The following is a 15,804-nucleotide window of genomic DNA, read 5'->3' on the forward strand; positions in this document are numbered from 1 at the left end:
CATGCATGTGTTTTCTCAGCTCAGTAAGGCCTTTTATTATTAATTTAAAGATGACGCTCTCTCTATTTCTTTCGTCGCTAATCTTTTTCTGTTCGGACGTCCGTCTGCTTGTGTGTTTTACATGTTTCTCTCTTTGCACACTGTCCGTTGTGAGTCTCTCAGTCCATCTCTTTCTCCGATTTATTGTCTTTCTCTCTGTCCGGACGTCTTTTTTGTATCTCTCTGTTAAGTTGTCTCTCTTTTTGGATGTCAGTCAGCCTGAGCGTATGCTTCTTTCTGTCCTGATGTCGGTATACTGATATGTTTGTAGGTATATTTGTGTGTGTTTCTGTCCGATAGCGTGTTTTGTCTGTCGTTATACATTGTGTTTGTCCATCTTTGTCTTTCAGATTCAGATATACATACGCTCAAGGCATCGGCGATAGCATGTGATGGCGGCGACAATTTTGTTAAACCCCTAATTGATGTAAAAATACGACTGCAATCATCACCAAACCAAACCTGCTTAATGGTTATTATAGGCAAGAGTGTCTAAGTATATGTTTTGACGAAGATTATAGTTACAGTCGACAAATAATTTAAGTTTGCTAATTAATTGTGTTAAAGAGGTCCACATTGAGCTTGAATTCTCTGCAAACTATCATAGCGAAACATTGAAAAACTTATATCTATATAATCACTATCCAAACACATAACTTAGACTAAAAAAATAAAGTTTACTATTAATTGCACTTTGTTAGTTTATGAGGATATATGTTTAAGATGCCCGTTTAGCTTAAATTAAGTTTTATTAGATTTTCTCTCGAGGTATTTAAGCTGACGTACACAAACTTGACACACATTTCAAATTCTGAATGTCACCTTTACAGTTTAATGTTAACTGAACTAATTTGCAAGTTAAAGATTTTTTTCCAGCTTTTTGTTGATATTTATTTCTCTCAAAGCACATAAGCTTCATCTACAGTTTACCGTTAATTAGATTCAGTAATTAATTATCTATGTTAAATTCATCCGTTTAGTTCTACATGTAACAAAATTTCTCTCTATGTACATATTTGCCTAAAATCTTATGATTTTGAGAAGCGGAGACAAGCGAGTAATTCTTGTTATACAATCATAAACACTTTTCCCTCTGAACTATTGTATAAATATTTTCAAATTTTAGCAGGGCCGTTAGCTACTGTAGTATATGGCTTTCAGCTTTGATTTTGTGCATATATTTGCATCACATTGCAGTCGATTTTGTGTCACACCAAATGACGAACTGGCTGTTCCTCCTCTCGGTATCTTTATAATCAAGTCGTAAAGCACTACTAATCACCTTCATGCTGAATATTTGGTATAATATTTCAAATTACTGTACACATATTTGTCAGACTACTTTGTTCACAACGCGATTTGTTCTGTTCCTTTTCGTGTCATGCTTTATTTTCGTCCTTAAGCAATGAATTCTCGTGTTTAGATCTTTTGTATTACCGTTTACCGTTAAGCTGTGCTACACATGTATACACTCGGTATAACTGAACGACCCACAATACCAGTAGCCGACTGGTGAATATATATCGACACTACATTTCATACACAACATTGATCACCGGTCACTAAACATGAGTGGAAGTAAGCGTGTTGCAGTGGTGAGTGTTTTTGATTTTCTTCATTTCATACAATGCACTTATCTGGTAATATTTTACCAATAGAAACTGTGGGTGACAAAGCAAATGTTATACAGTATGATAAATATATCATCTAAGAACATGGCGAAATGAACCGTCCTATATATTGTACATACAGGTATATTGATGTACACGTGTTGACCTTACAAAATATACTCACAGGCTTTATCTAATCTAGTGTAGTTACATTGCATACAATTATTCTTATTTTTTCTCACACTAATTTCATATCATATAACGTTATAAATTCATAATTCCATTTTCACCCACAGGTGACGGGGTCCAACAAGGGCATAGGATATGCCATAGTGAGAGGCTTGTGTAAGCAGTTTGACGGGGATGTTTACCTTACAGGTGAGAAACCAGGTCGTCAGTCTTACTTCACGAAAAGCTTCAAAGGCAGCAGGATAGCTTTGTATGTGGTTTTCATAGTGCATAATTCTTGCTGTATTTTCGATAATACTACTGCATAACTTATGTAACGACAGTTAAAATGCAATGAATGTTAATACAGACCAGTATTCACTTCAGTATCGGTACTTAATCAGCAATTTGAGATCCCACAACACTTTTTATATGATAATCTAAACTTTACAGTCTATATTAAAAAAAATGTGAAAATGCATATATTACATTTCATTTGCGACCTCAAATCTGAATAGCAACTAAGTTTTTAAATGCTAAAGATAGAATAGTTAAAAATGAAATAATATTTGACAATTCTTTAAGAATTTCTGTTTTAATGATAATTTACGGGAAATTTTACACGGTAAAATAGACGATGATGCTTTGCTATATCTCGTGTAGTCTAAACAACAAAATCCATTTATCCAAGATCAACAAACAAACTGATCACATTATCTAATGTTAGATTAAAAAACTCGAGGGAATAGATACAACCAAACAACTACAATGTACCCCAATGTAGGCAAACAATCTTCAGAAAGTCACACTGATCTTATCACTACAACTTGAGGTTTTTTAATGTAAAACCAATTTTCATGATGTAATACTTACCATAACTTTAGTATGCAAATACAGTACCTACACCCATCTTTGTATCCCAACAACAAAAGATTCAAAAGAAAAACAATCCCGCCCTCCCTACGATCCATGAGCCATCACGGCAGGAACGCAGAGTGATCTCCCTTCCTCTAATAACCTTTATGGCGTAAACCCCACAGAGGGGCAGCCAGGCAGATAAGGAAGAGGGGAGGATAGGGTGGGACTCCATAAAGTTATGGTAAGTATTACATCATGAAAATTGGTTTTACATTAAAAAGCCTCAATTTCATTTCAGTAATAATTACCATAACTTTAGTATGCGAATTCGTCTTACCGTAGTGGTGACTAGAAGCCAGGCAGCCCCTTCAGCACAACCAAAGTAGTAGGGAGGGAGAACAGAGTGCTAAAGTGAAGGAAGGGACCTCTCTGTGAAAGAGCAGGTGTACCCACATGCCGCCGTACGGAAAGACATGGCCCGGGGCTAACGAGGAGGCCCAGCCACTGACTATGCCACCACCAAAGGTCCCAATGAATACAGGCCTTCTGAGTGGGAAGCTAGGGATCACAGATAAAAATCTGTTAAGGTATCCCTGCCCTGCCAGAATACTGCAGACATGACCTCCTGAAAGGAGGACTCATTGAGAGAAGGGCCCAGGATGAAGCAAGGGCCCTGACCTCGTGAGACCGTGCTTTCACTCTCGCCCGAGCCAGATCATCAAAATGCTCGTAAGCATACTAAATCACCTGGCAAACCCACCTGGAAACCGACTGGGAGGAGATATCTCGTTGCCCCTGTTTAATGGGCAAAACAGACGGGATCGAGAGTCCCGCCCCCCTGGTTTTATCAAGATAAAACCTAAGAGTCCGACAAGGACAAAGCAACCTATCTCGCTCCTCCGAGCTAGTCACAGCCAGGATCCTGATGGGATCGTGCGAGAACCCCGGAACCTGATTCTTCGCTAAAAACAACTCTATTCATAGCAAAGCCTCTGATTAGGGCAGAAAGAGAGGAGGACTAACCGATCTCCTTCCTGCCATGACAAGCAAGAACTCTGGCAATAGCTGTACGATAGCCAGCAATAGTGCCAGGTGGCAGATAGCGGTACCTAAACAGAGAGATTAGGAACTCCGCAATCAAATGCAGAGGCTTCGAATGAATAAGCTTCCTTGCCGACACACCAATCACAGAAGATCATCCAACGTGACTGGTAGACGGCAGAAGAGGAAGCCCTGATTGATTGCTCAATGCAATCTGACACCTCTTGAGAAAAGCCTGCCTTGGCGTGGCTTCCAGAGATAGCCTCAGCGCGTGAAGGTGGAGGATCTCTGGTCAAGAGTGTGTCGTTCTGGGCCAAGGCTGGCGAAGGAGATTCGGCCTGGTGGGGAGAGCCAAGGGCTCCTCCACCAGAAACGACAAGAGCTCCTGAAACCAAGCTTGCCTCGGCCACAGAGGGGCTCTCAGAAGTAAGGAGCAGTGATGCTCCCAGAACTTCTGTAGAACCCTGCCCACAAGGTTGAAGGGAGGGAATGCATATGCATACGTCCCTTCCTATTCCAGAGAAAGGGCGTCCACAGCCCACGCCTTACGGTCTGGGACCGGGGAGACGAAGGTTAGCAGCTGGTTATTCAGGGAAGTGGCAAACAGGTCTATAATAGGTCTGTCCCACGCCTGACAATTCCCCTTGAAAATCAAGGGACACAGCTGCCATTCCGTCAACACCGGCTGGTGGCGCCTGGAGAATGGCCACCAACACACTCAGCCTGCCAGAAGACCGCTATGGTCAACTGCATGTCCTGGCAGAGAAGAAGGATGTGGATGGAGAGGGCACACAGGACATGAGACCTGGTGGCCCCTTTCTCTCCAGATACGCGACAACTGTTGTCGGTAGCCACACTTTGGACTGCAGGATACCCCTAAAGGACTGCAGAGCCAAATGAACAGTCTCATCTCGAGTACACTGATGTGCTCCGAGAGTTGTTCGCCAGACCACTCCCCCAAGCGGCATTGGCCATCGAGGTAAGCTCACATTCCTGTCATGAACGCGTCCATGAACAGGATCATAGAGGGGATAGGCTTGGTCAGAGGTACCCCGTGGAAAACGTTCTCCTGAATGGTCCACCAGCAAGAGAACTCCCTGACCGACTGGGTAAGCGGGATCCAGGCCTCCTGGATGACGGAACCCAGTCAGACAGGAGGAACATCTGGAGAGGTCCGATGTGAATCCTCCCTAGGGGGACCACATATGCCAAGGAGTTGAGATACCCCAGAAAACTGAGGAACCAATGTACCTGGACAAGCGACCAAGTGATGAAAGTCAGAGCCAGAGCCCTGACCTTCTCAAACTTCTCCAGAGGTGGAAGGGCTAAGCCCCGAACCATGTCAAAATGGTTCCCCAGGAAGAAGAAGTCCTAATATGAAGGAACCTCTGACTTCTCTCTGGAAGGAATGAAGCCGACTCTGAGCAAGAGTTTCAGGACCAGACGAGTGTCCTTCACTAACGATTCCCACACCAAAAGAGGCATGAGGGAGTCGTCGAAATAGATGTGGACGTCTATTCTGCGTGAGTGAAGGAAACACCAGAAGCAACTTGGTGAACACCAAAGGAGCTGTCGTGAGCCCCAAGGGCATATCTGCCTTGGCAGCATGGTCCCTACTTCCTCCTGGAGCACCCGTGCCCTTTCTGAATCCCCGGGAGGAGGAAAGAAACAAAAACGGCCAGGAGGCGAGGGACGAATCCTGAAGAAGGGGAATACCTAGACCCTCCCTGACCACCGACAAAAGCCCAAGCGTCCTCTGTAATATCCTGCCACTGAGAAAGGAAAACAGAGAGATGTCCGCCCACAGGGAGTTCCGGATGGGGCAGATCGAGCCCCTGCCAGACCAGAGAATCGTCTGCCCACCCGGAGCCTGAGCCTGCGGGAGAAGGACATGAGCCCGGGAAAGGAGAACCACCGTCCACCCGGCCATACCCTTCGCCTTTCGCGGCCAAGAAGCAGAAATAGTCAGGAACCCTTCTTCTTGCCCCCAGGAGGTTTCTTACCCTTCCTACCCTTCCCCTTGTTGCCGTTGAAGTGAGGTTGGGACTTGGGCTGTGCAGAAAACTGAGCAGCCGAAGACTTCGCCTTCTTCTTAGGAGGCACTGACCCCTGCGAGGCACTGGCCTTCTCAGCCTGAAACCTCTTCACCAGAAGTGCTGAGGCGACCGAGTCCTCCTTCATATCCTTCTGAACCCAAGGAAGAGCTCCCTTGAACAGGGTAGAGCCCTAGAAGGGGGCATTCAACAAGCGGAAACGGTAGGGTTACTGGACTGGGCGGAATTTCAGAACTGAAAACTGCCTAGCCAACACGGCATTGACGAGCAGAGAACCTGCAAGGCTGCCGTGTCCTGTATGTCGGCTGTTCTGTCTCGGATAACCGACACTCAGGCAAATCGGATACCCTGTATAGACAAACTGTCAGGAAGTCTATGTATGACAGAACTTGGATGGAGAGGTGTAACATTCTCTCCATCCTGTGGTGCTCTTTGGGATCGAGCACCACCTGGTCCACTGATTTGCCGGGCCAGGCAGCCAGCTGTTTCAACTCCAGCTGTGCTGGTTGAGAGGCCAGCTGCCCATCATGTGTGGCATAGTCGGAAGCTGAAGCCTCCGACAATTCACCAACACTGAGCTGCAGACCGACAAACCCGGGAGCACGGGTAGAGAAGGAGTCCTTCTCTAAAACCGGAGCCCGGGCCGTGGCCAGAACCGAAGACATGATATTGCCTTCTGGCAGAGACCGATCTGAGCGAACGGAAGCCCGAGGAGCCACCAGGGAACCCAGAAGGATGGTGGATTCAGGCGCCGACGATGCTGAGGCGGTGGGCAAACCTCCGCCCTGAGAATCCGGGAGATGTTGGCCCGGAGGACCCGCATCCCAGAAAGCACATGCTGAGCCTCGGCTTCAGCAGTCTCAGGGCCATCTTCCCCTTGTGAACCCTCTTGGCCCAGGAGAAAGATGAATGACATCGTCTTCCTCTGCCGAGCCCGCACCCTCGATGTCCATCTCTTCCTCAATAGAGACCGAAGTCCCCTTGGGAGGAACAGGGGCCGCCAGAGGAGCCATCTCCGCAGAGGGGAACTCCTCTTTATGGCATTTGGACGCAGCGCGACCAACAGCTGTAGCTGTAGGCTTGGGTCGGAGACCCGAAGCCGACCCCTGGGAACAGGAGACCGACGGGTCCGCGCTGGAGGCGGAAGTCCTTAAGGTCTGGCAAACCTTTATAGGACCGGCCAACAAGGCCCCCGAAGTAGCAGAACATTGGGGGGATTCCGCACTGCTATAACATCTCCTAGAGGAGAGACCAACCCCTATGGGTTCCACGAGTGAAGACCCATGGGGTAAAAACCCAAACCCCTGAGGGAATGGGAACGGTCCAGCGGGCCGGGAGTGACCCCAGAACTGGCCAAGATGGCCTGCCTGAGTCTGGGGCTGGACATCCTGTCCAAAGGACCAGGATGAACCGCCACTCCCACCAGGTGGAAACCCAGACATGTACGGGCTAAGCCCGTAACTGCTGAGTAACTGTTGGTACCCAAAACCATCCGCAGGTTGGCCTGGGCGACCCAGGAATAAGTGCCCGCAGGCACCCCTACTCCCTGAGCCCGGGGGAAAGGGAGACCGGAAACCGGACTCCTGGCCTGAAGCCCCAAACCCTTGGAGGAAAACCCCCTGGGAAACCCTGCACTGGGAAATCTGGATTGGGACGGAAGTCCCAGAGCCAGAAGCCTGTGAGGGTGGGAAAACAGACCCCGCGCTGACACCAGGATTAGTGAACTCAAGTGTCACTAATCCCCGTAGCCACAGACAATCCTGACAAAAAGTCTGTGGCCCCTGACCCTATACCCGAAGGCACAGTTCCGGAGTCAAAGCGGCCCCCACCAACGACGCCACCTGGCGTGCCGAGGTCCCTGAAGGAATCAGAGACCTCGACCGGAAGTCCCTTTCCGACGGTAACACCGCCGCCTATCGAGAGCTACCGGCCAATTCGACCCTTGACTGCGCCGAGTCAGGGTCGGGCTGCCCCCCCCCCCTACTCCAGGACGCACCTGGACAGGGGGAGCCACCCCCTGCTGAAGGGCGGAGCTCGGTGGAACGAGAGCACCCCCAGCAGGAACGCTCTGGTTCAGAACTTCAGGAGGGAGGTCTTAAAAAGCTTACTTCCCTTACCGGAAGAAGAGGACGAATCCCTCTTCCGGCGGAAAGTTAGCTGGAAAGGCATGGGAGCCTAAGCAGCAGACTCCATGTGCAAACAAAGTTCACATAGTGAGGTCTGGCTGCAATGTCGGCAAATGGGACAGGTATCATGGGGTTCCCATTATCTATAGAAATAGGAACATCCATGCGCTGACCCCCGACGTAAACCCGGCACCTTTATCCAGCATCGAAACAATAAAAAATTGTAACAATGAAAACAAGGATAAAAAGTTTTCTAACAATCAAAAAAACTACGAACGAGATCATAAAACCTACCGTACGAAGCAAGATTGTACTGCAAAAAAAAAAGAAAACGGTCGTACAAAACGGCCGACAAAGCAGCAAGAAAACAATTTCAACTTCACGAAAATCCGAGTGACGAGACAAGTAGTCACGCACTCGAACACGCGGAGGAAAAACACGGCCGGAAACGAAGTTCTCGAACAATAAAAAAACTACGAACGAGAGCACAAAGCCTACTGTACGCAGCAAGATTGCACTGCATAAATAAAACGGCCGTACAACACGGCCGACAAAGCAGCAAGAAAACAATTTCCAACTTCACGCAAATCCGAGCAACGAGACAAGTAGTCACGCACTCGAATACGTGGAGGAAAAAACGGCCGGAAATACGGTCAAAATAAACAAATGACAATACTTAATTTCACAATATAAGTTGGGAGATGGGTTTATAGACTACTAATAGAGTAACAATATACTCAAACGACAATGGCAGTACGAAGAGAAGGAGTAAGAAAAGCACTTAGCTCAGACACCTCCGCACTCGTCGGCAGCCATAAAGGTAAGAGGAAGGGAGATCACTCTGCGTTCCTGCCGTGATGGCTCATGGATCGTAGGGAGGGCGGGATTGTTTTTCTTTTGAATCTTTTGTTGTTGGGATACAAAGATGGGTGTAGGTACTGTATTTGCATACTAAAGTTATGGTAATTATTACTGAAATGAAATTCTGATTTCAAAAGTATATCAAAACCCAATATTCTGAGTGAATACATTGGATATTTGTCAATGTGGACAAATCTATCACTTACTCAAAAATAAACATCAAATTCAAGCTATAACGTTATCAAGAAGATATCTACTACCTATGGATAATATTAATTTTGAGCTTCCCTTAACAGCTAGAAATGAAGAACTTGGTCTCAAATCTGTGGAAGAACTGAAGAAAGAGGGTTGTAGTGCGAAGTTCCATCAACTGGACATCACTAAGCTGGACAGTATAAATAAGCTAAAGACGTTTCTCCAGGACACTTATGGTGGACTAGACATTCTGGTTAACAACGCAGGCATGGCATACAAGGTAAAACTGTTTGACTACTGAGTCATCCATTGAAATTGATTACACTATGTTGATCCTTCGATCACTTTGGGTTTTCTTCAGCCGTATCTTAGGTTAAACACCTCGACCCTTAGCGTCACGGAACAGCTGTATGATGTAGTTTAATCTAAGGTTTGGCACTATTATATCTTATTTACAGTTGTATTAAAAGATGATATTTACTTGTGTACCTTTTGTACAATCTTGATATAAGGAATAACTTTAAGGTAAATGCTATTTTTTTGGAACAGTAATTTGCATTTCATGTATTGAGCAAATTAAAAAAAAAAATAATCGAAGGACACCATATGATGCCAGGAACATAGTTTGTTATTACATTCTTTGACTCCTTTTTGATGTAACTAATGACAACATTTTAATCTTTTTCAAATGTTTGTTATTAGCAAGCATCAACCGCACCATTCTCTGAGCAAGCAGAAGTGACTATCCGAACAAACTTCACTGGGACGCTTGATGTGTGTGAAGCTCTATTTCCCCTTCTACGGCCGCACGCAAGGTAAAACCAGGATTTATTCACTATCAAAAATCGATGTTTACAATTCCAACTGTCACTCGATCAGAAATCGAAATGGCATATTGTAATCGTTATGTTCGTCGGTTAGATATTCCGTCAGTCCATACGTCTGTCCTATTCATTTCTCAGTAAAATATGTTTAGTTTTGTTTTGCCAGTTTCCCGGACACATTTCCGTTGCCCTCCTCAAAGTAATGCCTCGCTTGGCATTGCTATTACTTGTTCCGACATAAATGTAACTAAAACGTTAATGACAGATAACAATTGGTTTCTAGACAATAATTCGAGATTGGTTTGCCCTTTCCTCACAGACTTCATTCACTGCTTCCTTGCAGGAAGATATGTCGCAATGTACTGTCAAAATGCCGTCGAGGCAGAAGCATTGTTTTGTGATTCCTTTCTCCATTTACAACCATTTAAACTTTCACCTCATTTGTTAATTGTTTAGTACATTGAATCATAACAGGTTTGTGAGACACAACAATTATTTGTGCCGATAAATTGATTTCGACTTCACCATTTCGCTCTCGAGAATTTAAAGCTACTATCATTTTCTTGAAATTCAAAATTGTATTCTCGTCAATAGTTTTTTTCTGATAAGCACCAAAATTGAACTTTGAAACAATTATATCACTTTCATACAAATTCTTTCTTACTTAATCTAACCTTTTTCGAAGTACCTTTTCATTATTTTGCATTTCTACTCTTTGACTTACTATTGACATATATCAATGTTTGTAACCGAAAACTAACCGGAAACTAAAGACATGAGAACAGACTTTTTATTTAATCGCTAAATAGATAAACAGGAGATAAAAATATGTATATGGAGAGACTAAGAAAATTACAAGAAGTATAAGTTCAGGTGCTCCGAAAGTATCAGCATCTTCTACGTCCCTGGCAACATCAAACATATAAATCTTGGTCAGTATAAATATGAAATGTCAAGTTCTCAAATAGAATAAACATCAGTTATATACTACAACGTGCACCAAACACGCCGAACTTCACATCGCAAAAGAAAATAACATATTCCCAAATGAGATCGCTGTAACGACCATTAAATTTGCATAAACATGCATGTCTCGGAACGCTTTGTTATAAGTTTGTTGGTCAGTTTCCGACAGCTGGCACGGCACTTTGAAAAAAAAGCTGTAATACATTAAGAGCGTAAGTATGGGAAAGCAACATACGATGATCAAGATTATGTTTAATACATACGGGCTTGCTACCACGAGGATTTCATTTAGCAATAAATAATTAAAATGCCAATAAAAGTCCAATTATTGCCAGATGTGATATCAACTTTTAATGTAGGATTGTTTGCTGCACGCAGACATTAAATAGATCTCCATATTTTAGCCCTCTCAACAATTCTGAACATTGAGCATATACAGATGTGTGTTGAATAGTTTCAAATATTTTATGAAAACACAATCGATCCATTTAACGATGCTATTAATTGTTTCAGGGTGGTGAACGTGTCCAGTTTTGTGTCTCAATATGCACTGAAGAAATGCAGTATAGATCTACAGAAGAAACTTGTAGACATTCCACATATTAGTATGTCGGAGTTAAAGACAATGCTGGGACAATTTGTAGAGTAGGTATAAGATATGTATTGGACATTTACATTTGTGTCACATAAAATGTAATCAATACTTAATATATATTATGACAAAGTAAACAACACATGAGGTAATAGAATTGATATTTCAAATACTACCTCTGAGATATTTAAACCTCATTTCATATAAACAAAAAAGAATAAATAAATAAAAAACATATGTTTCTACTTAAATACTGGCAAGAAATAATTAAGATATCTAGGTTATGCAGTTTAGCATATCAATCATTGCGTTTCAATATTATTACTGATATGATTATTTCCATATTTGCAGTCATTATCTGTTTGTCTCCAGACGCCTAAGTGATTACACCACTAATTTGTCTAAGGCGTATCGAGCGCGTGTAATATACTAGAATGTTAAACGTTCCTTGTGTACAACTGTTCTGTTAACAGCTTAAAAGTGTCATACGTCTGACACGGTATACAAAATTTGAACTATAAAAGATATATTGACATTTAAAGATTATTTAACGGAGGATTAGCAATCTGTTCTAATATGCACCCACTCAGTTAAAAGCTTAAGTTTCGGAGGAGGACACTTTACGATCAACTGTTTATACTAAGATTTCCAAAACATTTGTGTTGGCTCGTCTGATTTAGAAATAATAAGTTTGGAAATAGTTCAAAATGATAAAGTTATCACCGTTTGCTTAAGTATGACTAGAATATTGTCATATCAAATAATTCAAAACACACACAAAAAAAAAAAAAAAAAAAAACGAAATCGAAAAAAGTTCCTTCTACTTCGGCTCCAAAATGTTCTATGAACCTATGCAAAGTGTTTGGTAGTTTGAAAGAACTACACATATATACCGAACTAAAATATCTCCCTGCAAAGAATTGATCTTGTCAACGTATGACCACAGAGCGGCCCTAAAACTGCAATACTTTTTTGTTTTCATTCAATTTATTTTTCACATTTAATTTTTCTTGGCTGTAATATTGATTTTGACTCGCTCATAATCATACACGTGAATTTTCATAGAAATTATAATCCTATATTGACCGACTAAAGTCTTCCTTCTTACAGATTTCTATCATTAATATTGTCACTATTCAATGTTATAGTCATAGATTTATTTACATATGACATTTCTCTATTGTAAGGTGTTAACCTCAGCGAAACGTTTCTTCAATTTGCACCCTTTTTCAGTTCAGCTAAAAAGGGAACAACCGAAAAATTAGGCTGGCCACAAAGTGCATATGGCGTCTCAAAGGTGGGAGTAACGGTTATGTCTTTAATCCAACAACGAGAGCTACTAAAGGACGCCAAACCAGACATAGTGGTCAACGCGGTATGGTTAATAATCCACTATCCATTAAAGTGTATATTGTATTTATAGTAGAACGAAATAATACATCTTTCTATTGAAAAAATGGTTGAACATAACTGAAATTACAATGAATATCATCAGAAAGGGAGACAATTCTGATATTTTAATAAAAACAGACATATTCTTATATTTCAGTGTTGTCCTGGTTATGTAGATACTGATATGTCGTCTCACAAAGGAACAAAAACCATCGATCAAGGTAATATTTTCCGTTTTTTTATCATCTAAATGTTACATATAACTCAATAAAGAATGAGATATGATCTGCGCTGTCAGATACATTTCAAAGTGTATCCTATATTATCTCTCATTTGTTACTTTTGTAATTTGTAACTATTTAAATCTTTGTGAATTATTTACCTAATTTCTAGGACAAAGTTTTGTGAAAATTACGTTATTGACATACACCAATCAAATCAGTTATTTTTTCATGCAAGACTTATGTTTTTATTTCATTCTGAACCTAGAAAAAATATCGATTTCCCAGCATATTGAAATATTGTCCATGTGCAATATTCCTTTAAGGAAAAGTAAATCTATTTTTTTTTCAATATCAAGGTGCTGACACCCCTCTGTACCTCGCGCTGCTCCCTCCCAACACGGCCAGTCCTAAGGGAGTGTTTGTTTCCGATAGGAAAATCGGCAAATGGGAGATAACTAAATGATGATGGAACAAAATATTCATATAGAATTTGAACAGAGATGTCCGTGTTTCCATAGTACACAGGAATGTTACACAGAAGTTACTCAAATTTGTGTTGAACACGCAAAGACATTCTGACGACTCTCATTGCCAACAGCAATATGATAGATATGGTAGTAGCAAAGATATCACTCCTGAACCCAACTCAATATCGTCCGGTTATTGAATAAATCCGGGTCAGGTTTTGATTTGATAGACAATCTTTGTAGTCCAATTTCAATCTTTCTAAATGTTCGGACATCAACGCCATGTCCTCTAGAAATGAATTGATTTTCTCTCTCTCTCTCTCTCTAACTTTATTTATATATATTTATGAAAATAAAATAGTTATGAGCATTTGAATGGCTTCATTTAAGAAAGTGTAGGCGAAAACTTCTTAACTTAAATATTTTTAAAGACGCGGATGTAAAAAACACTTCTTGAAACAAAATAATGATTTATTATTGCCAAAAAAGCTGTACTAAATAACTGTTTCAACCTTTTTGGACTCGTCAGTGTTGTCAAGGGCTTAATGTTTTTAATCTAGGAAACAACTGAAGCAAAGGAAGGAACATCACTTGCGAACATTTAAGGAATGACATCACGCTGTGGAATATCCCAGCAAACATAATATATGGAAACCAAATGGGCCCCATCTGGGCATCCAAATGGGTCCAATATGGGCAATGTACGTGGGGCCCACATGGGTTTGCAACCGGGCAATATAAGGGGCTAATCTGGGCTTGCCATATAGTATCTAGGGTTTATGCAGGTCCAATGTCTAGCATCTGATGGTTATATGGGCCCTATATGGGTCCCATGTTGAGCATCTGTGGGTTATACCATTCCAATATGGGTTGCTTTTCTGATAACCTAATGGCATACAGGCATAGAAGATCCATGTTCAAACATCAGACAATAACTGGCACCTTTCCCTACATGATATTTAAGGCCATTGCAAAGTTCACAACATTTATATCAATTTGCAACAAAGTTCAACAAATACAACCAAGAAAAGAAATTTGTTACAATATTTAATAGCGCTCAAACAATGAACCTATGTTTACAAGCAAATTTGGTAATTAATACATCCAACCTGAACAGCCACGTACGAAAACTTCAGTCTTTCAAACTGAATGGTAACAAAGTAAATAACACATCCTGTTCCAAATATATGACTATAAATGTGTCTTGGAATTTGTGAGCTATCACTAAAGGTGATGTATACCCCCACACAGCTGCTTGCTAGTGAACTTTGAAAAAAATTATCAAAGGGCCATAACTTTGAGAAAAATCATCCACAACCAAAATATAATATACACATCATTGCTTGCTAGTGAACCTTCCTATGAAGTTTTATTGAAATCCATCCAGTAGTAATTGAGAAATAGTCAGGACAAAAAAACCCAAAGACTAACCGACTGACAGAGTGACTACTATACACCCCCATAACTATGTTTGTGGGGGTATAATTATCTAATTTTCAATGGCCACTCACAAATATTTTTAATGGCAACGGCTTTATTGGTCTATTGTACCGCACTTTTGAAAACATAAAAGTTATTTTAACAAAAGTATTCAAGTCTGTTGTTTACAAGTTTAAATAACACATACAAAAAATATCAAACTAGTATAGTATGATTTGTGTTTCCTTTCGTAAATAATAAATGTATAAGACTACATGTACTATTGTAACATAATACAATACAAGAGCAGCAAATTTTCGCAAGATACGCCCATCCAAATGACATTCCAAGGGAAATAACTCAAAGACTGGGCAAGGTAGAGTTATGGTTCTTCCGCACTGCACTCCATATCATTGCAAGTAACACATATGCCAAGTTTCAAGACAATCTGACAAAAGATGACAAAGCTATGCTACGGACAAAGACTGGACGCCGCCTGCCATAGTTGATCCCATAATACAACCCGTCAAGACGGGCGTATAATGACATTAAAATAAACATTATTATGCAGTGTGGCAAAAGTAACTTGCCTAATAATACTGACTTAGATGTGTAATAAACAACAAATTATAAAATAATCATAAAATCAACAGTTATGCAGTTTGGCAAACAATACGGACTTAGATGAAAAGAGAACAAAAAATGTAAAATAATAATAAAATAAACACTATTATGGAGTTTGACAGAAGTAACTTGGCAAACAATACTGACTAGGATGTGTAGTGAACAACATTTAAAATGGTAATATCATGGAGTGTGGCAAAAATTACTTGCCAAATAATACTGACTAGGATATGCAGGAAACAACAAGTTTTAAACATTGATAAAAACTAAAATTGTATCAATTGGACATGAATTCCTTGTACAGTAATGTATTCACAATGAAAATGCCTTTCTTTACAACAGTC

At 41.3% G+C, this 15,804-nt stretch overlaps 1 protein-coding gene across 1 annotated transcript; it reads left to right on the plus strand.

Annotated features, from left to right (window-relative positions):
• Positions 1-1,607: 1,607 nt before the first annotated feature.
• On the plus strand, positions 1,608-13,413 carry LOC132543188 (carbonyl reductase [NADPH] 1-like). The gene is made up of 8 exons (XM_060206658.1): positions 1,608-1,634; positions 1,946-2,027; positions 9,054-9,232; positions 9,655-9,767; positions 11,256-11,387; positions 12,568-12,709; positions 12,884-12,947; positions 13,307-13,413. Exons 1-8 carry the CDS (start codon positions 1,608-1,610, stop codon positions 13,411-13,413), a joined length of 846 nt encoding a protein of 281 aa, XP_060062641.1.
• Positions 13,414-15,804: the final 2,391 nt, after the last annotated feature.

The sequence above is a fragment of the Ylistrum balloti genome, unplaced genomic scaffold, assembly GCF_031769215.1.
Source record: "Ylistrum balloti isolate Yb309-2 unplaced genomic scaffold, AGI_CSIRO_Ybal_v1 Utg369742, whole genome shotgun sequence".
Classification (NCBI taxonomy): Eukaryota; Metazoa; Mollusca; class Bivalvia; order Pectinida; family Pectinidae; genus Ylistrum; species Ylistrum balloti.